This window comes from Parasteatoda tepidariorum, chromosome 6 (assembly GCF_982258835.1).
Source record: "Parasteatoda tepidariorum strain Cologne lab strain chromosome 6, Ptep-v5.0, whole genome shotgun sequence".
Taxonomy (NCBI): domain Eukaryota; kingdom Metazoa; phylum Arthropoda; class Arachnida; order Araneae; family Theridiidae; genus Parasteatoda; species Parasteatoda tepidariorum.
This window is the reverse complement of record NC_141760.1, coordinates 43559201-43586974: the sequence shown is the minus strand read 5'-3', so window position 1 is coordinate 43586974 and position 27774 is coordinate 43559201. Positions and strand designations below refer to the sequence as shown.

General features: G+C 32.0%; 1 protein-coding gene across 1 annotated transcript; it reads left to right on the top strand.

Moving 5' to 3' along the window:
• Window positions 1-537: 537 nt before the first annotated feature.
• Window positions 538-27272, top strand: LOC147808002 (uncharacterized). The gene is made up of 2 exons (XM_087165753.1): window positions 538-1728; window positions 26826-27272. The coding sequence occupies exons 1-2, from the start codon at window positions 905-907 to the stop codon at window positions 27253-27255; spliced, it is 1254 nt and encodes a 417-aa protein (XP_087021879.1). The 5' UTR covers window positions 538-904; the 3' UTR covers window positions 27256-27272.
• Window positions 27273-27774: the final 502 nt, after the last annotated feature.

Genomic DNA, 27774 nt, shown 5'->3' with positions numbered 1-27774 from the left:
TATTAAATTGACTAGTTATCTCTCTATACATTCAGAATCAACTTTTCTTATGGATGATAATTTCATTTGCACTAAATTTTATGAGGTTAAAGTTTGGTAATTGAAGATGCAAAAGAAGCTGGAATACATGTATAAAATAAATTAGGTTCAATTATAATAAATTAAATTCTAATTAATATCACGTAATTTAGGCAGAAGAGAAATTTTTAAAAATTACTTAAAATTCTTTTTAAGTCAACTTGAATAATAACTTGTAATAAATATGCAGATAGATGAAAAAGTTATTTTTCTGCACCACTTCACATAATAATAACTAAATTAATATTCTTTTGAAATTATTACTAAGTAAATACAATGTTTTCGTTAAAACGAAGATTCCCTTTCTAGCAGAGCTTGAAATTTTATGAATAAAGCTGTCTCTTTCTGACAACATTCAAACTACTAAAGAGAAAGTGAAGAAACGTATCTGGATCGTAATGCGTGACGTGACAGTGCCTCTGAACTGTAACTCCTCCTTCTTTCGAGGCGGTCCTGATCAGGCACGCCCACTTTGGGCTAGTTAGGTTTACTATGCTCGTCACCTTGTGTGGTTTCTGCTAAAGGTAACTGCGTAGTACCCTTTCTTTAAAATAGTAGAATTGTATCAGTTAAAATACTAGATAAATCAATCAAGCTCTTATTCCATGAATCATTTTCAAACATTCAGGTGGTAGTTGTATGGAGTAAAGCAGTCATTCCGTTTCTAAGCTACAAGTCAGATTTATAAAAGTTCAGCTTTGTTGTGACTTTTTACTTAAAGAACCATCTGAAAAGTTAATGTTTTTTTTTTTTTTCTTTTTGGATAAATAATATTTGAGTCTAAAAACCTCATTCCCGATCGAGGGCTTGTTACCCAAGGATAAAAATGGATAACGATTTGTTCAAAAACGAAATTACATCTAATGAAATAGTATGGCTCTTGCTTGCCTTGGATAACAAAATTCTCTTGTATAGTGGCCAAAACGAGGAATTAATGAAGAGGCTCTGTTGCCATTCTCACGAGAAAGAATTCTTAAATAAAAATGATTCTAAACTGCTCAACAGACGCGTCATTCCAGAAAAAAATTTTGGTTTCTTGAGTGAACTATTCCAAAGAATGAATTTGTTAACGAATTTCGAACCATCCGTAGGGCCCTTGGCATCCAAATTGTTGGAGTTGACAGAAAACAAACATTATACTGAAATGCTGTTGTTCTGCGCCTCTCTTTTAATTGATTTTCATTTTGATCATCTTTGTTCGAAATACATGTCACTAGCATTGAAATTTTATTTGAAAGCTTACCAGTTTAGCGAGTTTGGTTATTACGAAGAGAGCAGCACTATTGCAACAGATTTGTTGAGTTATCTAAGATATATTTCCTCTTCCCCATACCATTATCAACGTGAATTGTTTATAGGCTACATTGAAGAGTTTTTGAAGTTCTGTGACCTGCACTGTAGCCCTTTTAGATTTGGGAAAGATGTACTTCGCCCTATTTTAGGCGAAGTTTTTGATCTATTGCACAAGCATAATTTTGGTTTTTTACCTCTCGGAGATATTGGGAGCAGCTACTACAAGAAGAAATATAATCAGCGTTCACTATTAGAAAATTGTGAACAATATATGATTCTAACAAGAAATGGTTTCGAAGATCGATATTTTGGAGAGGCTACCAAAGAGTATAAATGCGCCCTCATTGGAGCTGATATGTAAGTATCATTTATATCACTGTTTTAACGAATGCGTATATCAAGTTGGCTATAATGGGAAAAATTTAATAACCAGTAGTAATTGAAAACTGTTTCCTGAAACTGTTGGAAACTTTAAAGGTTTTTTTTTATCACTTAGTTTTTAGGAATTCTAGAATTTTTGAAATTCCCGTTCATGGCATGTTCGTTCAGATGTATAAAATTCTAAATACAACACAGATATAAATTTTTAGCTTTGATAGCCATTTAGCTTAAATTTAATTTCGAGTAAAATTTATAATTCTGGCGTAAATGAAGTATTCCAACTATTTTCAATAAATATCTTTTAAAAAAAATTAAAACCCAAAGGTCCAATTTTAGTTATTCATTACGGCAACTAAGACAATGTAGCCCGAAAAAAGGATAATTTAAAAATAAAAAAAAATCGTGTACAGATCAGTAGTTACCAACTGTCGCCCCCGCGGGCTGTATCCAGCTGCGAAACTTTTTTTGTAACCCGTAAACTTAAATATATTAGTTATCATTTTTTTGCGAACAATTTTTGCAAAAACTCTATATAGGTGTAAAATACTTTTCTTTCGTTAAGGAAAAAAAAAAAAAAAAAACCTAATTTCTTCGTTTCTGTCAAATTTAACATACCAATGAAGCAACAAAAATTTATTTCTCAGGTTTTGCAACCAAGAAAATATTTATACAAATACGAAAATAATCGTGTATGTTGCTCTTTTTTTTTTATTTCGCTTCTTTTGTATTCTGTGCTGTCTTATAGGTCTCGCCTAAAAGTTTCTCCCCTACCTGAATGATTGATGGAGTGGGCGGAGGAACTCTATTGAAAAACCGCACCTGTTTCCGTAAATCATTGCTCGCCAAATCTTTATGATGCCAACGACGATAAAGTGTCTCAAATGGAAAACTGATTTACCTCGGTTTTGAGAGATATAGTGGATTAATTCTTCCTTTAGTGGGAGAGTGAAACTTACGGAATTTTTCGGATGCACAAGAAATTTTTAGGGATTTAAGTTAAAACATTACACGACATTTCCGAGTGTTTTCGTCATCGGTACCGTTCAAATGACGAGGGGGGGGGATACCGATGCTAACTTTTTGAAGATTATCTATACATATCACTTCTTCGTATATTTTTTATACTTAAATTTAAAGGGCATACTGCATTGCATTATCCGATTGAAAATGCTGGGAATAATCAAACTGTAGCATTTGCTTTTTCATTTTTTTTTTGAAACCTCGAAATGATAGTAAAAAAAAGAATCAGTATACCACAATGATAGTTATTTATGGAATTCAAGTGAAGATGCTGCCTTTCATAAAAGGTGCTTTATGAGTAGTAACATGATATTACCATAAAAGATGCTTTATGATTAAAATTTTCTTACTGTGGTAGAGTTTCTTATGGTTTCTTACTTACAGAGGTAGCATATTAATAATCTTTTGACGTAGATTGGAGACTGGTGTCCGTTTTAAAAAAAAAAAATTCTGATGCTCTAGTTATAAGCAAAAATATATTTAGGTAATTTTTAATTATAAAAAACACTCGAATAGTTACTAAAAATTCGTTCAGATTATCAGGAAATAACTTGCGTATTTTTTTTAAAAGCGTTATTCGAAAGTTTTTTTTTTTTATAAAATTGTATCAATAATTCTTACTAAAAAGTATATCAATAATTAATTTTGTAATTTCAATAATGAATAATTGTTTTTCTTAATTTAAATCTAAATAAGTGCACATTTGAAGATTGTTTGGAAGTGTCATGTTTAGAAAATTTTAACGCAGGAAAAACAATGGTGTTTCATGTTGTATTTCGTAATCAAAAATTATTAAAATGCTGAATACAATATTTTCACTTATTTTGACTTAAATTAGTCTAAAATAATGAGAAATATATAAAAGGTCCAGTTAAAAAATTAACGATTTAAAATAATGTAGTGAAATAAGTGAAAGAGTAATGAATCAGTACAGGAATAAAAAGTATTAAAAATTAACAAAACAAAAAAAATTTCCTTTATGAGCACCTGTTATATTGGGTATGGGTTGATAGGGAGTTGAATTTCCAGTTTTCTTTGTAAAAGAGGGGAGAGATAACACCACTATCTTTATCACTTTTTAAGGTTGGCTCCAAGCAAACGAAATGGCTCAGTTTGAGTATGTCGAATTAATTCGATGTGGTAAATTAGTTTTATTTAATGAATTTTTATTTAGAATAAGGATGAAACACAGAACGAAAATCTATTATAAGTGTATTTCAGATGATTGCAAAGCTTTCTTAATTCTAGAAAATGATCATATAATACGTCATAAAGCTCACCATACCCATGCGCCTGATAAGGCGCATGGGTATGCTGAGCTTTACAACTGTACTGGTTTATCAAAAGTTGTATAGTATATAATTATTTTAAAAAAAATATCGATTTCAAACAATGTTAGCATCTTTGGTTTTTCATTTGCTATTACATTTTGCTAATGTTCTTTTGTATCGCCATTTTGTTTTGTTTGATGCTCGTCCAGATACCTTATCCTCTTTTAATAGTTCTGATTGTTCCACGCAGTTAAACTTTGTCTGCAGTAATTACTTCCTTATAAATACCAGTTTTTTTGGATTCATTAAATTAAAAAGTTCTTTCAGATGTTCTGCATACCCGCCCGTGAATATTCCCCGATAGGCCATTATTTTTTAATCGTTTAATAAAAGTCGTCAAGTCAAATTTACCAAATATTCTAAACTTAAAGGGGAAAAAAAATATTGATCCTATGTGAAATGGAATTAATAGTAGTTTACATATTCTTCAGATTACTGATTATACAAGTCAATCAAATAAAAATTCAAAAATTGAAACAAATTACAGTTTGTGCATACATTTAAGACTATTTTTAATGCTTACGAACCATTACGAATATTTTGTGCATTAGAATTATCTCTAAATATCTCTCAATAGATAAAAATTAAATTTAAAAAAAAAATCAGAAATTACTAATTTTTGAGGTCTTTTAAACCCTGATGGACACTTTGTCAGTGATCATTTGATTATAGTCTATCAAAATAAATTTAATGTGACTTTTAAATATTCTTAGAGATAGGAATGATTTACTGTGGATTATTGATAGACGCTCTACTTCCATATGTTTGTGCGAGTAATTATTCAACAGAGAATACAACTACTGAGTAACAATAATGCATACTGCCCTACAATGATGGGCGAGACACTTTCAGATTTTGATATTTTTATTAATTTCTCAAGAAATACTAAGATTATTTTATAATTTTAGAGATACTTAGGTCATTCGTAGGGTTTAGTTTAGCAATAAAAATTTAGTCGTCCAAGGGCCACCTTGGTATTCAATTAATTGTCATTAAATTTAATATGGTAGACAAATTTAAAAAAAATTGAACTTTACAATTGTATATTTTTTTATAGTGCACATGAAAAATTAACAAAATAATATTAATAGAATTAGTAGTATAATATCAATAGAATTATCACTCAAGTAACGCAAACTCAGTTCTTAAAGACCTTTCACAAAAAAATTAGTTCTGAAATTAAGGGTTTCCTTGTCTTCTGAGTTGGCTTCCATGATAAAATAGCAATCACATTGTATATTTTTTCCCTAATCTACATGATGATTAGTTTGGAGTGGAGACGTGATTTTCATTACTTTTTAAAGAATGCATTAAATTCTTAATCACCTGTTTAATATATAATAAATATATAAAAATGTTAAATGGTTGAAAAATATATATGGTTGTTAAATATATAAAAACATTTCTAAAATTATTCCGCGCATGCATAGAGTGAGAAAAACTACTTTAAAAGCTCATATCTTGAGAAATAGCAATTTACTTAAAAATAGCAATTTCAATAGTAATTGAAAATAGTTCCGAAAATTTCGTTGATGATCTGCGGAGTTATAGCCCAAAAAGATGCAAGAAAAAAATTACTATTTCATTAAAATTTTAAGTATGGAGGGGTTTGCAAACAATAACCAAAGTTATCAATGCAAATTAAAATCTTTCATTTCATCTATCCATCAATCATCTTTTTTTAATCTTTCATTCAAATTAATTGCTTTATTTTTTGGTATAAGGTGTTCAAAAATACTTGTTTTCGTTTGTAATTCATTGCTGTTCTTTAAAAGTTCTTAACATTTTTTTAAGTATGAGAAATTTCATCACCTAAACACGACTAAAGTATTTCTTGAGAAATAATTCTAATTGGATTTAAACTACTTTCTTTTAATTCTGCTATTCAAACTTTTTTTAATGTCTCCTAACTCATAAATTATTGGTCCAGTTTTTATTGGATTTTTCCATGATTCAATGTTATTTTGTGACATCTAATAAAAACTAAAAGTTTAACTTTACTTTTAAAAGAATTTTAAAAATATAGTTTACAGGCGTTGTTTATTGGGATATTCTATGTGCAAAAAAAGTTTTCTGAACATTTTTTTTTCTTTTTGTATAAAATATATTTTCTCTTAAATGTAAGAAAATTTTTGGATTGAGCAAATTGATTTACATTCCTTCATTTCGTATGACAAAAACCAACTAACTATATTTAATTTATTTCAGTAAAAGGTGATTTTTCTGAAAGCTAATAAATTGTCGAAAAATTTATTTGCGAAAAAGAACAGCTAAGTTTTAAAAAGAAAGGCTTCAGGATCAAGAGTTTTGAAAAAGTAAGAAAAAAACTTTGGATTTGGGAAAAAAAGAGAGTTAATTATAAAACCGCATTTAACAATGTTGTGCTTAATAATAATGAATAAAATTGACGTGAAAATATTTTGTTAATACCATTAAAGACTATTGAATGATTTCTCAGTTCTGTACTGAACATGAATTTAATTTAGTTCTTTAGTTCGCAAGTCTGTATCACGGCTTGAATATCAATACATAGAAATAGTTTCAATCATTATCCCATAAAATCTTGAGAAAAATAATTATTTTTTCTAATTATGTTTTTACGGTGCAGTTACTATATTATGTTAAATTCTTACATGTGTTGCATTTTCGAACCTCACTCATACAGACGATAAATTTTATGGTTTAAAATTATTAATCATAATAATAACATTATGATCAATTTCATTAAATTTAATTGACGTAATAATTGCACTCAATGAAAAATTAGATTTGAACTACAATTAAAAAAATTCTTAAAGATTTCAAATATTTATTTAATGCTATTGTTAATAACGACTTCCAATGTTTAGAAAAAAATGTTCTGATAATTGAAATTTTATTTAATTTTATAGTTTATTTAAAATTGCAGAAACACTACATAAATCTATTTCAATTCGCTAGACAAGATGAAATGGCGGTAAGTGAAGGTACAGCTCTTTCGCTCCTTTCATTCTTAGAAAATTTTCCCTCTGATAGCTAAGACTTTTCCCTCTCATGACTAAGACTTCCATCTCACTATTGCGGAGAGGAAAAATCCTTCTTCATACCAGGAAAAATAGTAACCTTGTTATAAGAAAGGCGCCAAGAGTAAATAGCTATATCATGCAGAGTGAGTATTAAGCCAAGTCCGTTCTAGGGGGGCATTTTAGCGCACCTGAAAGCAATTATCCTTATCTTGACAGCTGAAGTTTGGGCGAGGTCTACAATGAACCGTATTCTGTGATTATGATGAAGCATGCGCGCATCAGAAATTTTTTCAAAGAAATTCTCAGCTTTAACTTTTTGAAAGCATTCATTTTGGACGCAATTATTTACATTTGTAAATTTCGAGGCCAGAATTTTTTAATATATGCAATTAAATATTTTCAAAAATCCAGTTCTTATTTTAATTTGCAATTCAATACTTTTGTTTTGTACAACTTGATAAAAATCTGACAGTGATATTTAATGTTCCTTCAAACATAAAAGAGTCCTATATAAAATTTTGATTAAGTATCGGCTCGCCACTTGACTGGTTTCGGCTGGCCACTTGACTCATGTAAATTGGAAACCTCTGGTCTAGAGACCACTATCCTCGCCACCTTCATTTTTTCGTGAAATTTTTGATCAGCATTCTCTTAATATTTTTCCCTTTAACATCATGTATCTTATTCTTTAACTAAAACAAATCAAAATCTCTAGGGGTACTGATCCTGGAGTTTCTTTGTCTTCTGGATTGGGCTCAAAATTACGAGGCTGCGGAGTTGAACATTAGTAATCGTAAACCCATGAAATTGGGTCTGCTGTTCAATAAGGGTTATAAAATCAAATCAAATCAATGTCTTGTAGAGCGGTGGTGGCTCAGGGGATAGAGCATTTGCTTCCCAATGAAGTGAACTGGGTTCAAATCTCGGCGATGGCTGGTTGATTCGTATTCCGAACCCGGCTCGAACCGACCACAGTGCTGACGTAAAATATCCTCAGTGGTGGGCGGATCATGGGTTAGAGTTCCTTTGCCGTTAGGCTAACTGTGAGAGGTTTTCTCCGATTTCTTCTCCATGTATCGCAAATGCAGGTTAGTTCCATCAAAAAGTCCACCCCGAGGGCAAATTTCTTCCAATACTCAATTCAGGAGTTCTCTTGTGTTCATTGGGTTCAAAATTACAAGGTTACGGAGTTGAACATTGGTAGTCGTAAACTGATAATTCGGTGGGCTTCTCAACGACGGTTCTAAAAAGTGTTATAAGGTCAATGGCGAGATCGTAGAGCGTTGGACTCGTGGTCGTGAGAACGGGAGTTTGAATCCAGACGGCCGGACAATTATTTTTATTAAGTGGTAACAAAAAGTCATTATTATTAAATTCTATTAAATGGTTGCTGGTGTGCGTTAAATCTGTCGGGGTCACAAAATCCTCCAAGTTCCCATAACAAATTAGTACCTTTGTTGGTACTGATCTAGGAATTCGCTTGTCTTCTGGATTGGGTTCAATTTTACAAGGCTACGGAGGTAGACGTGAACTCAAAATTGGGCCGGCTGTTCAACGATGTTTATAAAATAAAATTAAATCAATGCCTTGTAATTTGTAAACCAACCCAGAATACAAGGTTACTCTTGGATCCGGAATTGGCAGAAACTTGCCTTTCTGGAGTATCTGGTGGAGCAAACTAGAATTTGTGTTACATTGTGAAGAAAAAAATGAAAACATCCCATACGGCAAAGGGACCCATGGTCTGTCTACCACTTAATGTATTTTACGTCAGTACTGAGATAGATGAGAGACGGGAGCAGTATTCATATCTACCAGTCACTGGGATTCAAATCTGGGTCACCTCATTACAAGGCAAATGCTCTTCTCATTGAGCCACCACGTCTTGTTAACAAACATTTGATAATGTGTAATAATTCGAATATTAAATATATGAAAAAGATTATTTGCAGATTATTATTTGCTATATTAAATTACAAGCAAATACAAGCAATACAAGCAAATTATTTGCTATATTAAATTAGCAGATGTATACGTTGATAATTCTTAGAAATTCAATAAATTTTTCATCAAAATTTAAAGCATTATAAATACACAGTTTGTGGTCTTGAATAAGCATTTGTAACATATTTCATATCGTAAATCGTATTAAAAAATTTTTGAAGATTTAATTTTATTAAACTTTGAACTAATAATAATCGTTTTGGAAAATAATAAAAACTCTCGTTGCACAAAAACCGATATTTAACAAAGATCTAAAAGCAGACAACTATATAAGAAAGAGAGGGGGTGGTGTGGACATCTTAAATAACTTCTTTATTTATTTATGAGTTAAATTCACTCTGAAGGATATAGTAGATGGGTAACAGTGATGTACAGTGGGCATGAAAAAATAAATAAATAAAATAAACGGACCACCCTAGATAACTTCTGATTTCATGATGTTGAACTGAGTGCTCTAAAGTTTAGTTCCCTTAAATTTAATTTTTGCGTATTTTGCCATAATGTTAAAGCGAACTGAAAAATATTTGCACACAAACATGAAATTCATTTATCCAAAGATAATTCCACGAAAAATGTAACTTTTCGTAAATTTATAGTAATTTTTCATTACTTTATTTAATAATAGTTAAAAAAAATTTAAGTGTAAGGTATAAAATCATTTTAAAGAAATTAATTCTAAATGGAAAATAAAATATAAGACCGTGTCCCAATCAGAATATGAGATATAAAGCTTGAATTATTATTGAGATATAAATTTTCTATCGCTATTTTTGCCAAAAAAATAGTAAAAATAAAAACTTATCAAAAAATCAAATTACAGATGTTGAGTTTTAAACCTATAGTATTAACAAAACTTTCAAGTAACTGAGTAATATGTTTATAATATAAGATTTATTAGAAATGGTAAGATACAAAAGTAAATACATAAAACATCTGAGAATGTTTAAAATTCAACATGACATATTTAAAAATACAATTCATTTTTTTTTAACTATGATGTTGTGTACATTTTCGACATGTTGATTATATAAGTCACAGTTTCTAGTCTTCCATCGACAGTTCCCACAAGACAAAAAATCATGTTTTTTTACGTGTCCTTGACAAGATAACTTCGTGGGATAGATTCCATAGCAGATGCTGCACTGATACTTCCATACGATCATCTTATTTGGATGATGATTACGGATATCATCAACATATCTGACATTTTTACAGTAATCACAATTCAACGGTGATACTTGCTGATTTTCGAGTATAAAAAACCGTTTTTCTACGTACTCGTTCACACTTTTTGCAGCATAACTATGCTCGTTTGCTATGTACGACATGACTTATTTCTCAGTATTTTAAACAGCTAATTAATCAGTTTATTTCTCAGTATTATAATCAACGACTACATTTACTGTTGACTGTTGATAATGATGTAGGGGGGATCTCTGCTACTCGCTTTTATCCCCCTTGCTGTATCTTTTGTGAGTTGAGTTGTTGGTGGTGAAGATGATGACGATGAGAGGGTGAGAGTGCACGTTGTTCTTGAAGAAGCGAAAACAAATTTACAGTAGAGATCAAAATTAAATATTTTTCCAAAACACTTTTGGAGAGGTTGATTTGATAAAATTTAAATCTAACATTTGGTGGTTCCAACAGTTTTGGAGAAACACGTTCATCAAAACAATATTCCTAGTAAATAAAAAACTCTTTTTCCCAGGAGCTCAGAGAGGCTTAAACCAAAAACTTAAAAATATGTAACTGCATTTAATTGGGGATTTGAAAACTGGAGACTAGAAACGCTTAGTTGAAATTAAAAAATCCACTAAGATTTTGAGAAGATTATCATATTGGTCATAACTAAGAAGACGGTGAAGGGAGAGTGGGAAAACGGGCTGTGCTCTGTCCATCCTAGGATTTTCCAACCTGAAGGTGGGGTAGAGGATCATAACAATAGATATGATCCATCAATGTGTCAAAGGGAAAAATGTATTGTTATGAATAGATCTTTGAAGTGGGGACTCTTAAATTTTAACAAATGTCCATCGCCAAACATTTGGCGATGGACATTTGTAACATCTCTTCAGCAACCCCTAAAGATTGTACCACCACGTGTTGTCAATAGAGAATTTTTAGCAATCAAGATGGAGATATGTGATTATCAATTGTTAGATAATCGTTTTTCATTTATCATAAACATACCAATCTAATCAATATGTGGGATTTTTAACAAAATTTATTTAGAAGTTATTTTATGCTCGCAGTCAATGTTCATTTTTTTACGAAAGTGCGCGTTTAGTAAAAAATACAAAATCTAAAAAAAGTTCATTTACAAAATAATTGTTTAGTAGAAATTTTCAATTTCCTGATATTCCAGATTTTAAGCTAAGCAAAACTGTTGTGATTTTTCCTAACTTTTTGCATTTTTCTTTGATATTTATGAATTTTGTGCTCGTTTAGATGACCACTATAATCTACCAAAGTAAACAAGGATTTTAAATATAATTGTTTTGGAATCGAAGAACAGAAGAATAAAGATTTTCAATTCAACGTCTTTTTATTTCAATTAATAATGAAAATTTAATCGTTTAATTAAAAATTTTATACGTTCAAATTTTTAAGATGATGCATTCAAGTTCATGTATTTATTTATTATTTTCAACCAATCTAGCAACAAACTCACCACAGAAATTTTATCAAGGAATTCTTAAATGGCGAATTAGGAAATCATTTAATAAATTACTATTTGTTTTCTTTTTCATTTCTCTGTTTTTTTCATTAAGATAATTAAAAAATAACTTTAAAATTACTTAAAGATTAAAAATCCTTACTAGATCAAAAATCTCAAACAAATATGATTGTTATAATGAAAAATTATTGACTAACTTATGCTATTTATGCTTTCAATGTTCAAATATATTAATATATACATTGATATTAAGGTATTAGGAATTGTTCAGCACTCCATTATTTAAAATGCACTAGAAAGTTTTAAGACTTTACGATCCAAATACAATAATTTTGAAATGAAAAATATTATATGTATACTAGGAGGCTTCGCCCCCTGCTCGCTGGCACTCACCAACCCCCGAAACTGCTTTCGCGGTTTATTTCGGATTGCTTCGCAATCTGATGCTCGCCTTGCTCGCTCATTGGATACGTTCTTAACGTCTAGTTTTTGTATACTTTTTTGAATACTGAAGTTCCGAAAACTTTTCATTGTTGAAAATTCTAAACCTGTACATTTCAATATTAATTTGAAATTGCAAACAGTTCACATATTTTTCTTAATCACACTATTCTAAATTTCAGTTGTTGAGAAAAGTAACTGTTGTAAGTTTTGTTTTAAAGTCTTTCCCACCAGAGGGCTAAAGCCATGTGTTGTAAAACAATATGAAATAGTAGTCTGCCACTGAACACCGGGTGTAAAGCATCGGCTTTGATGAAGATAATTTTGTATTTTTAATTCTCTGAAGGGCGCCACCGTAATAATATGGAATTTGTAAAATAAATGTATATATTTTTGATTGTTGATGAAGCCCATCATATTGTGTTTTCATAAGTGTTCAGAAGCAGAACAACTATAAGTTTTTTTTATTTTATCACAAAAATATAAAATGTATAAAAAACGAAGAAAAGAGTAAGAAAATGAGTATAGTCATAGAAAAAGTTAAAATTATAATATAGTATTTGTCAGTTAAAATAAAACTTTTTGTTTAAGTCATTGCTAACAATTCAAATTTCTCCGCGGCAATTCTAAAGTATAAATTAATGTAGTATTGTTAAGTTGAAACACAATATTTTTAGTTTTGATGTCAACAATACAATTCAATTTTTCACAAAAACGATTGTTTCCATTGTTAAGTTCAATGTCAACAATTCAAATTTTTCTGAGGCAACTCTTAACCTTTTAAAATTTTTTTTTTTTATGAACACATTTCTACATCAAATTTAGCATGAAGTTGTAAAATGTAATGAAAGAGGGTCATAGCAATAATGAAAGTAGAAGTAAAGTTAGAACTGTAAAATTAAAACAATATTTTTAATCAATGAGCCAAGTTCTTCAAGAAGCAGTTGTAGAAGTAGGCTGTTTATTTAAAAAATTTTATAGAATTTCTTTAAGAACACAATTGTTAATTTGGGCATTTGGCGATACAACACTTTCAGAATTGAAGGATTTGTTACGTCAAGCGCTCAGGTATCATAATTTTGATCTAGTTGCTCTTCTATGTCATTTTGATTTATGTTGCTAAGTTAACTTTCAAAAAATTCCATGGCTGGCGACAGCATTTTTATTTTTTAAGTTTTTTACTTTTATTTCTTTTAGAATTCGTTATTTTTTTAGCGAAGTGTTTTTTAACCTAACAGAATTCTTTGCCGACTGTTTTCTCTATGAATGAAGAAAATAAAGTAAATATTTAACTGTTGTGAAAAGAATCTTATTTAAAAATTTGGGAGCCACGTAAGAGAATTATATATATTAGATCAGAAACACATCATTAAAAGGCAGAATGCTTTGGTGTTTTCAAAACAAAGTAAACGTTGCCACCGGCGGAAAAGAAATGCAGTCAAAATTTAGGAGCCACGTAAGAGAATTATATATATAATATATATATATATATATATATATATATATATATATATATATATATATATATATATATATATATATATATATATATATAGTTGAGCGTTTGCCACTTTTAAAAATAGTATGGCGTATGTATACTATTTCAAAAAAAAAAAAAAATGACGCGATCTTCATTTTTTTTTTTTTTGACGTACTACGGGGACTGAATTGCTTGAAACTTTTTGAATTTTTAAAATCAGATCAAATTTTTTTTTTATTCATTTTTAGCGTACCGAGCATAAAAGAACTACTTGAAATACTCATATTTTGCGCAGTTTTTTGCAATTTTTTTTTTAAATTTTAAATCAATACTGTTGTAATTAATTTTGAATTGTAACAGAAAGTTTGTTTAATTCCATAGAATATTTTTAAAGTTATAGCAAAAGACCATAAAACAAAAAATTATCTTTTTTTTTAATGAAAAGAAAACCTTCATAGCCCCATTAATATTTACGCTAGGTTTACGAAATGTTATACTGTTACTAAAAAGAACAACTTAAGTAATTGGTACAAGTTCCAAGCTTATTGCTTGATTTTCTGGCATAGGATGTTAAAAAACTTGTTATTTTTCATTACTTATTATAGGTTTCCAAAATCTCTGAAAGCTATAAACTTTATTGCTTAGTGTTAAAAATCGAGTGAAATAAACAACTCTAAAGTTACAAAATAATCCTTTAGGAAATTCTTGCGAATAGTATGCATATATATATATATATATATATATATATATATATATATATATATATATATATATATATATATATATATATATATATATATATATATATATATATATATATATATATATATATATATATATATATATATATATATATATATATATATATATATATATATATATATATATATATATATATATATATATAAATATATACAAGAAAACACTAGGAAAGTTAAGCGTGTTAAAAATTATCTATTAAAATTTTTTTCTTTGATAATTTAAATAATTTTTCTATGTGCTAATCCATATCGTGCAAATCCGCGGCTAAAATTATTTGCAAAGCAGGCAATTTATGTTTATCTTTTCTATTTTATATTTTTTCTTAAATAAACATCTATCTTCTAAAACTATTTATGATCAATTTTTAAAATTATCCAGTATAATATTACCTTGCGCACATCCATTTCGGGCCCATCCTTGGTAACTAACAAATCAAAACTCAGAATAACAAATCACTTCAGCAGTGCAGTAAGAACGACACTTTAAAACCCTTTTGTTACACTCAATTTGCGCTTTTGTTTTCATCTTTTGTTTTCATATTTTGTAATCTGGCAATCTTTCTGCGAAAACATTTTTAAATCATTCTTGAAAAATAACCGTCCATGTAAGTTGTTATGATTTTGCTACTCGCTTTATAGTCCCCCCCCTTTTTAATGTTTTTTCTTTTTATTTTATTTTTTCTTTTTATTTTATTTTATTATCTGTTTTTACATGTTATATTTACTTTCTATGGTCTATTTTTATGTAGTTATTTTATAAAAAAAATTTTTTGAGTGCTCCTCACACTATTGTATTAATATATTTTGCTTTGGCTTTATTGATACAATATCAGAAAGCACTCTGTTTTGCGGATATAATCGTGTGGGCTGAAGAAAAGATTATATCTTCTTTTTCCGGTTTTTTAATTAGCAATGTTGTTTGTTAAATTAATGTTGTAATGTTCCGGTTTTTTAATTAACAATGTTGTTTGTGTCAATTAATGTTGTTTGTTATTTTTTTACTTATTATTTCCCACCCCCTTTTTTTCATATTTCTATAATTTTTCTTTGTTTTATTCTTCATTTTGAACTTATATATATATATATATATATATATATATATATATATACCTTATTTACGTGGTATTAGAGCTGCACAATGGGCTATTGACGACGGTCTGGGAAAACCCTTGAGGATGATCCAAAGACATGACATCGCAATTTTGATCCTCTGTATAGGGGATGGCTCCCGTGCTATGCTAGCCCGGCGACCTGCGCTTGAAGTCGAGCACTTTACGGAAGAAGAGTTTAACGAGGACCGATACCAAGCACCCTCGATCCTTACGCAAGCTGATCAAAATGGTGACCCACTCGCTTACTGACCGCAGCAAATGCTGTTTGACTTCAATTCTCTAGTAACCGTGTCTTTACGATCAATCCACTGCTTGAGTGTGTGTATATATATATGTATATATATATATATTCGCATAACTGAAATTATAGAAGGCAATTTCAATCTGTTCAAAAAGGTATAACTGGATTATGCGCTTTTTCGCCATTTCTTAAACTTCTTTTACGTTGAATAATTCCTACTAAACCATTCTTTTTTTTTCTAATTTTTTTTTCTTTTTCTCGAAATTTTCATTTTGGACGCGAGTACTAACACTTGACTTCATGTCAAAAGCTACAAAAACTGAAACATTTTAATAAAACTCTAATTTGATGCTGTTAAAAGTTAATGTTTTTATCGAAAAACATAAGTGGTTCAAAGGAAATTTAAAAAATTTCTAATTTTTAAAGATATGATAGAAAGCTATATTTATAAATTTTTAACAAATAAAATTAAATCTTAACTAAATGTGCTTAAAAGAATAACTAGAATTTTTAAAACAAAATCTTTTTTTTAATCGATTTTCTGGAAGAAACAAAGCTAAAATGATTGAGGAAGATGTATAGGAGTTTTTAAACGAAGCGATAGTGTAATGAACCTTCAAATAATTAACAAAAAAATTACTGTATTATTTGAATTTCTTTAAAAACTATAGTTATGTTGATTTCGTAAAAATGTAAGACGAATTGCATGTTGTTTACATACTTTAACGAAGATAAAACATAATTAATAAGATTAATAATTAAAAAATATTAGTTCAATCAACATAAAATTATTATGTTAAAAATATTTGTTCCAATCTCAATTGGAACAATAATTTACTAGACTTTTAATATTACTTAATTTTTTAAATTACTCGACTTCATACAATATGACTTGGTTTAAATTTGACAGTAAAATATTGTGTTTTAAAAACATTATCAGTGTACAGAATTACATAGAAAAAATATATAATTGTAATTAATTAGTAAACATGATTGTGGTAGAATATTTCATTATAAAACAATATTGATGTAATTTTAATTTTCAGGAAAGATAAATTACCGCCTTAAAAAAAGAGAGATTGTTTACTTTTTATGTTAAGAATTCATTTGAACAACATTAATAATTAATCATATTAGAAATGTATGAAGAAAATTTTTAATTGTCAAAATAATTTTTACATTGTAGCTCCAAATTTAAAAAAAAAAAAAAAAAAAAAAACACACACACATTAAGAAATATTTTTTATGTATAGATATTTTGACTGGTACTTGTTTTTATTCGGCATCGCCATTTCTTTCACATGTTCTTAGCTGCAACATTTTTGTAACTACAAATCATTGAAGACGACTATTTTACGCGTCATTCATAAAAAGGCGACAACATTTTCATCCATCTAGATTTGGCTTTATTTCGCTATTCTGGCGCACACGCTTAAAATTTTTTGCGGCAGTCGATCTTGAAATGATAAGAGTGTGAGCAGGTGTGTGAGGCAGGGGGGCCTCACACACCTGCAGATAATTATGGGGTTAAACTCAGGTAGGAACTTCCGAGGAAGGATAGTGATGTAGCCGGGAAAACTCCGATTGAGGCGCGCAGTGTTTGTCTCTGATGTTCAAACTTTTTTCATTCAAAGAGGAGGTGGATAGCAGATTCTGGATGTTGACAATGGTTGCACAAAGGGGAGTCTACGAGCCCTATTTTTGCATATATTTCGTTAAGTTGGATTGTGTTGCTTCGGAGACGCGAGATTAAAATATCGTATTTTCGGTTTGGGAGTTGATTGAGGGAAGTTTTATTAACAGGGTGATCAAAGGGGAAACGCTTGTGGTATTTTGAGTTAGTCCGAAGGTTACTGAGTTCGCGGTTTGAGTCTACAACTGCTGAATCTGACAAGTCTTCAGGTGAGATAAAAGGGATGGCTCGAGGGGCATTGGTGGCGTGTTTGACCAGTTTATCAGCGGTTTCATTGGGGGGGGGGGGATGCCAACGTGTACTGGTGTCCAGGCGATCGTAATTGTTTTCACTTTTGCACTTGCTGAAACTATCTTATTTTGTAAGAGGTGGATGCTGTGAGGGGATTTATGTGTAGCCGAGATGAGGGCAGTGATTGCGGACTTACTGTCCGATAAAATAACGTAATCTAGACACTCGGTAGTGAATTTTGTGATTGCTAACGAAATGGCTAAAACTTCTCCGGTGAAAACTGAGTTAATAGGATGGATTTGAGAGATATAAGACATGTTGTTCCTTGAGTTAATAGCCGCAATACCTGTGTTCGTACTGGATTTCGAGGCATCGGTAGCCAGGATGACAAAATCTTTCCAAAGGGTGTGGAGGGTTTCCTGATAGAGAGGGAGGATTTCGTTGGGATTTTTCGTAGTTTGAAATGGAAGATCGTGTACATAAAGACAGAGGTTCGGGAGATCTGTGAGGAAAACTGGAATGTGGAAGGGGATGATATTGAATTTACTTATGCCTTTTTGGTTGAAGATGAAACTTGAGGAAAAGGTGAGGTTTCTTTTTAAGTCTAGTAAAATGGAATTTATACAGAAGGCGATTTATTGGGGAGTGAGAAGCAAGGGAACAGTGACGGAGGTAGAATTTTTTAGCTGCCAGAACAAGTCTGTGCGATATTGAGGTAGTGCCGGCTTCTTTGTGGAGGATATGAATTGGAGTACATCGTGGGAGGCCCGTTGCCGCGCGGAGGCTAGAGTTGTAGATTGTTTCAATGACTCGAAGATGTGATTTTGGAGCAGAGAAGAGGATTGGGCTGCCATACTCTAAGATACTTCTGATCGTGGCATTTACAATCTGAATGAGGTGGCAGGTTCGAGACCCCCCCCCTAAGTGCTAGAGATGCAGCGGAGTGCATTAATTTTTTTTAAACATTTCTTTTTTAGGTATTGAAAATGATAGAGGAAAGAAATGTTTGCAGTGCAATGGATGCCGAGAATTTTGATGGAATTAACTTGGGGAATTCGTTCATTAAAAATTGTTAACTGAATCGTAGGTGAGAGACGTTTGTTAGAGAAATTAATAGTTGCACTTTTTGAAGGTGAAATAGCCATTTTCCACTCTCTGCACCAAGTTTGAATGGTGATGAGGGCATCTTGAAGTTTAGCAATAACCCTGTCAAAAGATTTTGCAGCATAATTAATGTAGATGTCATCAGCGAACACAAGAATTTGAATTCCAGTGGGAAGGTGTTTGTGAATATCTTTAAGGTGAAACATAAAAAGAAGGGGGGAGAGGACACTGCCCTGCGGGAGGCCCTGGGGTTGCTGGAAAACTTTAGACCGGGTGTTGCGTCAAGAGATGTAGAAGGTTCTATTGGAGAGAAAGTTTTGTATGAAAAACGCTGTTTTTCTAAATATGCCGGCCGAGAGAAGTTTGGTGAGGAGACCATCAATCCATACGTTGTCGTATGCCGAGACTGGATCGAGTGCAACACAAACGATAAATTTTCTCCGTTCACGTGCTTCTCGTATGTCATGGTAGAGTATTGAGTGAGTTGTATTACAGTCACGAAAAAGGGAGGAAGCCAGTGTGGGAGGGGGGGGGAGATATTTTGTTGAAGGCTAAAATTAAGGAGCCTTTGTAGAAGCATACGTTCGTAGACCTTGGCGAAAGTAGAAATGAGAGCAATAGGTCTGTAGCTGAGAATTTCTGACGGGTTTTTTCCTGGTTTTAAGATCGGAACGATTTTTGCTTGGGTCCATGAACTTAGGGGTTGGGCTGTATCTTGAACGACATTAAAGAAGTTAAGGAGCTTAGTTGGATAACGGGAGTGAATAAATTTAATGAGAATAGCCGGAATGCGGTCTGGCCCGGGTGCCGTGTTCTTTGTTCGATGAATAGCTGCTTCCAGTTCGGTAGACGAGAAGGGGGTATCCAAGTGGTTGTAGCCTGTGCCCCAGAATGGGAAAGGGATTGGACAGGGGCTTTGAGCATGAAAGAGGTGCTCCCCAAAAAGGTTCGCTTGATCGAGTGGGCAAGTGATAACTGTCACTTGGTGGGTTAAGATCAAGTTTTCGGAAGGAGCAGAAGAATTTCGAGTTGAGATACTTTTTAAGATACTAAAAATGTTTTTTGAGGACCCTAAAATCCACTTGTTTTTTAGCCTTACGCAAAAATTTGCGCTTTTGAAATAGCAAAATTGCGCATTTTTGATCCCACCACGGTGTTGTGGGATGCGAGGAAATTTTGTAAATCGGGTATTATCTTTGACTACGTAATTGCAAATATCTTCTATGTTCCTTGCGTTGAAATTATTATTTGACAGAGCTTGAGCGATTTCATTTTGTGCGTTTTGCAAATGGAGGTACGGGCGTGGTATGCAAGGGTTGTTTAAGGAGAATTTAACTTTGGTTATAATTGGAAAATGGTCACTATCAAAAGGGTCTGGGAAGACAGAGAAAGAAGATTTCTGGAAAAGTTCAGGGGAAACTAGGGTAAGATCTAATAATGACTGTTGATGATGTGGGCCGCCAAAATGGGTGGGAGTATTTGTATTCAAGATAGCAATATTATTTGAAAGGATCCATTCGAGAAAGATATCAGCAGTTTGGGAGCACGAGACAGAGCCGAGGGCACGAGAGCAGCACGAGACAGACTCGAACCCGCTACCTTGACACTTCGTAAAATGCTTGGCGGAAATACCGCCAGCCGGGGAGATCCAAAGCATTGTTTATTTATTGTTACTTATACAGATGCAGGCTAGTGTGCTCATTATAAAAACGCATTATAAGCCTTTGTTAAATTGAAGATTAGATCAGATAAATTAGAGAAGAACATCAGAGGGATAAATCCAGATTCAGGGTGGGACTCCAACTCGCGTTTGGTGGATCAATAAACTCACGAAGTGTGGTTTGGTGTTTATTTACTCTCATAGATATGCGAACTTGTACAATATAGGGAACGAATTTTAAGCCTTGTTTTGTTCCAGAATGTATATCAGAAATATGCAACAACACAGTGATGCAATTCAGGTTTACGGTGGAGCACGAACCCACCACCCCCAAGCATCAGAAAAATTGGAAGATGGATGCAAACCCTTGGTCTTTGTGACTTCAAATTGTTGTTCAAGTACGATAAAATAGCCACGAAGCTATTTACACCTCTAAAAAAAAATAGTCATGAGTGTGGATTAAGGGAGGAAAAGTCGCCTGTTTGTCAAGAGTGAAATAACTGAAGATAGATCAGCATTTCATAATATATAGAATACAGCACCTTATATTCTAAATTGGAGAATCACCCGTAAGGACGATTCTTCAAAAATTCAGCGCTTTTAAATCATAAATTTCTGAAAAACTAAATATGCTTTAAAAAGCTAAGAAAATTTATATTTAACCCTTAGATTGTTGTTGTCAATTTACGTCGTGTTAGAGCTGGCTGCACAATGGGCATTGGCGATGGTCTGGGAAACATCCCTGAGGATGATCCAGAGACATACCATCACAATTGTGATCCTTTGTCTTTGTAGAAGGGATGGCTCCCCTCCTTCGGTAACACAACGACCAGTGCGCGAAGTCGAGCACCTCACGGGAGAATAGTTTAACGAGGACTGATACCGCACACCCTCGTTGGTCACCCACCAGCGCTCTGACCACAACTATATATATATATATATATATATATATATATATATATATATATATATATATATATATATATATATATATATATATATATATATATATATATATATATATATATATATATATATATATATATATATATATATATATATATATATATATATATATATAAATCTCTTGCCAAAGTTTTAGTGGTTAAATTCCTCCTAGACCGCTCGACCGATTTTGATGAAATTTTATATGTATATTCAGTAGGTCTGAGAATAGGTTTATAACTAATTTTTTTTTCATTTTTTGGACAGATTTGACGTATATTTTAAATATATCTTTATTTAATCATATTCCAATCCAAACTAGACATAGAAACATGATAAATCAAAAACAATAGTCACTCACGTTGCAACAAGTCATATTAAACTCTAATACTTATGCTCGCCCTTAAAAGAAGAACATCAAATATATTTGCAAGTATGTGAATAAAGGCATGGGCAGTATTTCGATATGGCAGTATTTCGAGTTGGAAAATACTAATGTGACTGCTCTTCCAGTGAATAACAACGATATCGCTGTACCAAATTGGCCGGTTCATTACCTCCAATGAAGCTACTATGGCTCTATGGCCACAGTGTTGAAACAGTGTGAAATTATCATCTGGGATGAATGCACCATGGCACACAAACATTCGCTTGAGGCGTTGAACAGGACATTGAAAGATATAATAAACAATGACAAATTATTTGGCGGCAGTTCAGGTGATTTCAGACAAACACTTCTCGTCATTCCGCGTTCAACGTACGCTGATGAGATCAATGCTTGTTTGAAATCATCACCACTGTGGAGTAATGTTGAAAATGTTCAACTAAAAGTAAATATGCTCGTCCAAATGCTTCAAGATCCATCTGCTGAAACATTCTCAAACTAATTGTTAGATATCGGTGATGAAAAAGTTACTAAGGATGAGACTGGATGCATAAAATTACCGGACGATTTCTGCACAATCATTGATTTACAAGATGCTCTCATAAACCTAATATTTCCCGATGTACACACACACCGATGTTCACTGGCAGAGAGGTCGATTTTAGCAGCAAAAAATGTGGACGTCAATGAATTGAATCTGAAGATCAACAGTTATTGCCAGGTAACTTTGTGCCATCCTATTGAAGCTGCAAATTTTCTAACAGAGTTTTTAAACTCATTGGATTTACCAGGCATACCACCGCATAATTTAGTACTCAAATTTGGATCTCCTGTTATTTTGCTTCTTAATTTGAACCCACCATGGCTGTGCAACGCCACGTGATTAGTCGTTAAAGAATTAATGAACAGCGTTATCGAAGTCATTATTTTAAATGACAAATTCCGGGTTGAAAGTATATTACTTCCACGAATCCCTGTTATACCCACACATGTGCCAAATCCACTAAAACGCAATCAGATCCCCATTAGATTGGCATTTGCATTGACAAGGCCAAACAATGTCTGTTTGCTTTTTAGATTTGAGCACACCATGTTTTTCACACAGTTTTCCCATGTTTTTCATACGTGGCATGCTCTCGAGTGGGCAAACCATCCAGTTTATTTGTGTTAGCTAAAGAGGGAATGACACTAAGAGATAAATATTGTTGACTAATATTTTCAGAATTCGTTGTATATATAATTTATAAAAAAAAGTTACAATAAATTTAAAAAAAACTATTATTTGGTGTGTTGTTTCACATTCCGTCAGCGCTCCATGCCTCTTATGCCCCATGCCACAGCACTCCATGCCTCTCACTCATATATCACACTTACAATAAATAAGATATATTTTCATGCTCTAGAAATAATTCATATGGCGAAACAACGTTTGCCGGGTCAGCTAGTGTGTGTGTGTGTATATATATATATATATATATATTCAAAAGAAGGAGTTGTAGGACCTGAACTTGTTGAGGGGGAGGGGTCATCATAGGAAGCAAGATAAGGCTTTTTGTACATGAATAGCTTCTTTTTTCTAAATGGAGATGACTCATGGGTGTGAATGCAAAGATGCATACGTTTTCCTGAGAAATAATGACCATATTTATTCGTTGTTCAATATGTGTGGTCGTTTCTCCTCCGCTCTCCTAGGTTGTTCTAAGTTATTGTTATTGCTGAATTGCATTTTTACAGGGGTGAAGGCGTGTGGAGATAGATTTTTCTTAGATTACACTTGAGAATACTGTGCATTTTTATATAAAATGGACCACAACGTAAAGCAGTCATTAAGGTTAAAAAGAAAATCGGAATTTTTAAATGAAATTGATGCTGGCAAATCAAAGAAGACTGTAGTAGCTATAAAATACGGAGTTACTCAAAACACAATATCGAAGATTATTAAAAATAAGCGTAAAATTGAAGCGGCTAGGAGTATAAAAAAATTTCAACCAAGCAGAAAACGATTGCGAGTGGCGAAAAATAAAGAAATCGAAGAGGGTTTGTTCCGATGGATTTAAGAGGCGTGAGATCAAAATCTCATTCTTTTTAGCTCCATTTTCTGCACGTTATTTTGCGAATGCTTTAAATGATTTTAGGTGTTCTTCGGGATGGCTGAAAAAATATATTTGAAGTAATTTGTAAAGAAGTGAACGTTTCTACAATGAAATTTCGTATTTTTCATATTGAGATCTAACTAAATGACGTCACTAAGTAGCGATTGCATGGTTCAATTTTCGACATTTTTTAAAAATTTCTCAAAAGATACTAAGCAAGATTTCTGGTATTTAGTTCCTGCAATTTTTCTTGCTTAGCAGTAAAATTCAAAGCTTTCAGACTTTTAAGGGACCGACAGAAGATTATGAAGGGAAACAAATGTTTTTGAGCACCCTAATCCAGAAAATCAAACAATAAGCTTGCAACTTGTATCGTTCACTTTGGTTGTTATTTTCAATAACTTGGTTGTTATTTGCAGTAACTCATATTTATCTATGAGCGTTGTTTGTCTAACCTTTTTTTTTCCTTCTATAATTGTAAAAATATTGAATAAAACTAAAGAAAGCAATTTTAGCGCAAATTAAAATTAATATCGAAATTATTGTTTTAAAATTTGAAAAAATTCGTTAGAAACTGCACAAGGTTTATCTTAAATAGTTTATTTATTTTGCGCATGCACGAAAAAAGTTTAACAAATAATTTTTCATAATTTTGTAGTGAATCGTATTTGGTAACTGATAAAAAAAAAGTCTCAATTAGTTATCTTAAAAATTAAAAAAAATTCAAGACATTTTCTAAGTAGTCTTTGTACTTTTAAAAGAAAGTTCAAAACGATAAGGGAATTTTAACAAATTTTTTATAGGCCATTTTAAGGACGTCTATTTTCCGAAACTACAAAATAAAATTTGCGGAAAACTCCTATTCATTTTTTTCAAAATACAAAAATTATTTAAAACTAAACTAAAACTTGCTTGCAACTTTTGAAATTTTGAAGATATTAAAATCAGATTTGTTTCAGTAGTTGCGAAATAGAAATCACTGCAAAATTACATAAAAAAAACTTTTTAATATTTCCAGGCATGCGTAGTATAAAAAAACTACTTTAAATGCTCATAGTTTTCGCAGTTTTTAACGAATGTTTTCAAATTTTAAAACATTAATTTTGTAATTATTTTTTAAATTGCTCCAAATTCTTTTTTAATTTTATTGAATATTTTAAAATTATAGCAAAAAAAACAAAATAAAAAATTTAGTTTCTTTATAAAAATGTATTTTTCTCCCTAAATATTTAAGCTAAGTTTACTTAAGGTTATGCGGGTATTGCAATAGCAACCAAAGTACAAATTACAGGCGTATCGCTTGATTTTCCGGCACATGGTGTTCAAAAATACTTATTTTCTTTCATAATTAATTAATTGTCGGTTCCTCAAACCTCTGAAAGTTTTAAATCTTATTGTTAAGAATGAAAAATTGCATGAACTAAATAGCTCTAAAGTTACAAAATAATCCAACTATTTTTTGTGAAATTAAAAACTGAAAGTGTCTCTTCCATTTTTGTAGAGTTGTGTATAGAGAATTGAAGTTAAGGAAATTGACCTAGGGACTCTGCAAACATTGCGTTGCAATGGGAGTTGGAGTTTCGTGATTCAACTACTTTTACAGTCAAGGGGGGAAAGGAGATATGAAATTGGAAAATACAGATATATTCTGTTATCCTTCTACGAAGAATAACAGAGGTCAAGAATTTTGAACACAAAGATTCCTAAAGAGTGTTCTACTCAAAAATGTACAATGTGTATGTGTACTAGAAACATTCCACAAAAATAAGACATACATTATGTTTTGTGCTAAGTTACACTTTTGGTTATAATTTCGCGTCATAAAATTAGATTACTGTTGTGAAAGTTAAAATTGAAGCAAATCCAAGTAGGTAGTGTAAAATTTTTTATGGAACCATGGGAGGAGGTTTGTGATTCGATTATTTTTACTAGAAAGGGGAGAGGAAATTTGCTGAAAATATGCTGATGTAATATTTATATGCCGGCCTGGTGGCAGAGGGGTCAACGTGCCTGACTGTGAAGTCAATGGTTGTGGATTCGAGTCTCGCTCAGCAGGGCAAGGATGTTTCTCTCTGTGTGTTGATCTCGATTGTGTGATGTGCGAATGTGACCCACCCTATAAACAGGTGTGGCAGTGTTGCAGGGGTAATGTTGCTCGTCTCCGTGACTCAGGTTCACAGGTGTCCTCTGGGTAACGATAAATGAGCAACACTTCCGGCATCTTCCGAGGTGATTCAGTGCCTGTCGTAAAAAAGAGAAAAAATATTTATATGACTACTGGAATGATAACTCTACTGGCAAAATAATTCTATCATTACCTATTTATCTGCCCAGTGTTTGCCTAAAGTATGCTTTCATTAAAGTGCAATTCTTTAGTACAACTTCTTCCTAAATTGTCCCGTAGATCGTAAAGACACTGTTTCGAGTAGAAAACCCGAAGTCAAGTATCACTGGCTGCCGTCAGTAAGCGGTTGGGTGACCACTTTGATAAGTCTGCGTAGGGCCCGATGGTTGGCGGTATCGGTCCTCGTTAAATTGTTCGACCATAAAGTGCTCGATTTCCCGCGTAGTCAGCGGGCTACCAAAGCAGAGGAGCTATCCCCTCTGCAGGGGACCAAAATTGCGATGAAATGTCTTCTGATCATCCTCTGGGTTGTTTCTCAGACCATCATCAATAGCCTATTGTGCAACTCTAGTGCACACCTCTATCATTACTTTTCTATTTACTAAAAATATTTGAACAGCTCTTTGGCAATTCAAAATATATCTGTAATTACTAATGTTTATAAAGAGCACGCAGGAGCACTTTCACGCTAGCCAAGTTTGTTTAGTAAACTGTTTTTTTTTTTTATTATTATTATTATTAACTCATATAATTTTTATTTTTCAGTAATAGCGTGTTTGGATTCCAAGACATCGTTGTGCAAGAGTTCAATACCGTGATGCATCGGTCTGTTCAAGTCTTATTTCTGTACATTAAATGCATCTACTACGGTGGATACGGTGGATCAAAAATAGGTATGGAAACATTGCAACGTTTGTGGGCAACAACACCAGATCCTTTCTTATCAAAGAGTCAATTCTTGTCCTGCTTTAAGGAATTGCAGGCTGATGTCCAGCCTGAATTGCACAGAGCCTGGGATTGGTATCAGAAGAATGTACTGACTGACAATGATTCTGGTGAGAGTTCACCTCGATCTCTAAAACACATTTCAAGGTGTGCCATCCGCCGAAGATTAACAGAATGCTCACATGTACCAAATTGTGTTAAATCTTTTGAAATACCTGTAACCCTAAAGAATTATCTGCGCTTGATCTAATAAAGTAAATTAATTTACATCTTGAAATTTTTTATGATTTTGCTTTGGTCTTATTAATTTTGAAATTCTTTTTTTAAATCCATAACTGAATTAGAACCCTTAGAAAATGGTAAATGTCGATATTTCCAACAGTCTCTCTATTACTCATCATTCGAATAAGTTTGAAATAAATCAGTTGAGTGATTTTAAAGAAATAATAATAAGGAAAATCCTTAGATATATTTTTGGCCCAGTACAGGAAAGAGGTTGTTGGCGAATCAGATACAACTTTGATATATATAGACTCTATGGACAACCACAGGTAGTGCAGGTTATCCGAAGCAATAGATTAAGATGGCTTGGCCATATCTGGAGAGGTCCAGAAAACAATGCAGTACGAATCGCCACCTTTAAAAATCCTTCTGGATCTCGGGCCAGAGGAAGACCTCCAACTAGATGGCTTAATTACACTGCTAACGATCTCAAAGTAATAAAGATTAACAACTGGAAAAAAAGTCGGCATAGATGGGAGGCTACGCG

What these genes read in the sequence shown, in the direction of transcription:
- LOC147808002 (XM_087165753.1), top strand. Translation starts at nt 905, where the DNA reads ATGGATAACGATTTGTTCAAAAACGAAATTACATCTAATGAAATAGTA. An exon ending in GCCCTCATTGGAGCTGATAT is followed by an intron (nt 1,729 to 26,825) that starts GTAAGTATCATT and finishes TTTATTTTTCAG; the next exon opens with TAATAGCGTGTTTGGATTCC.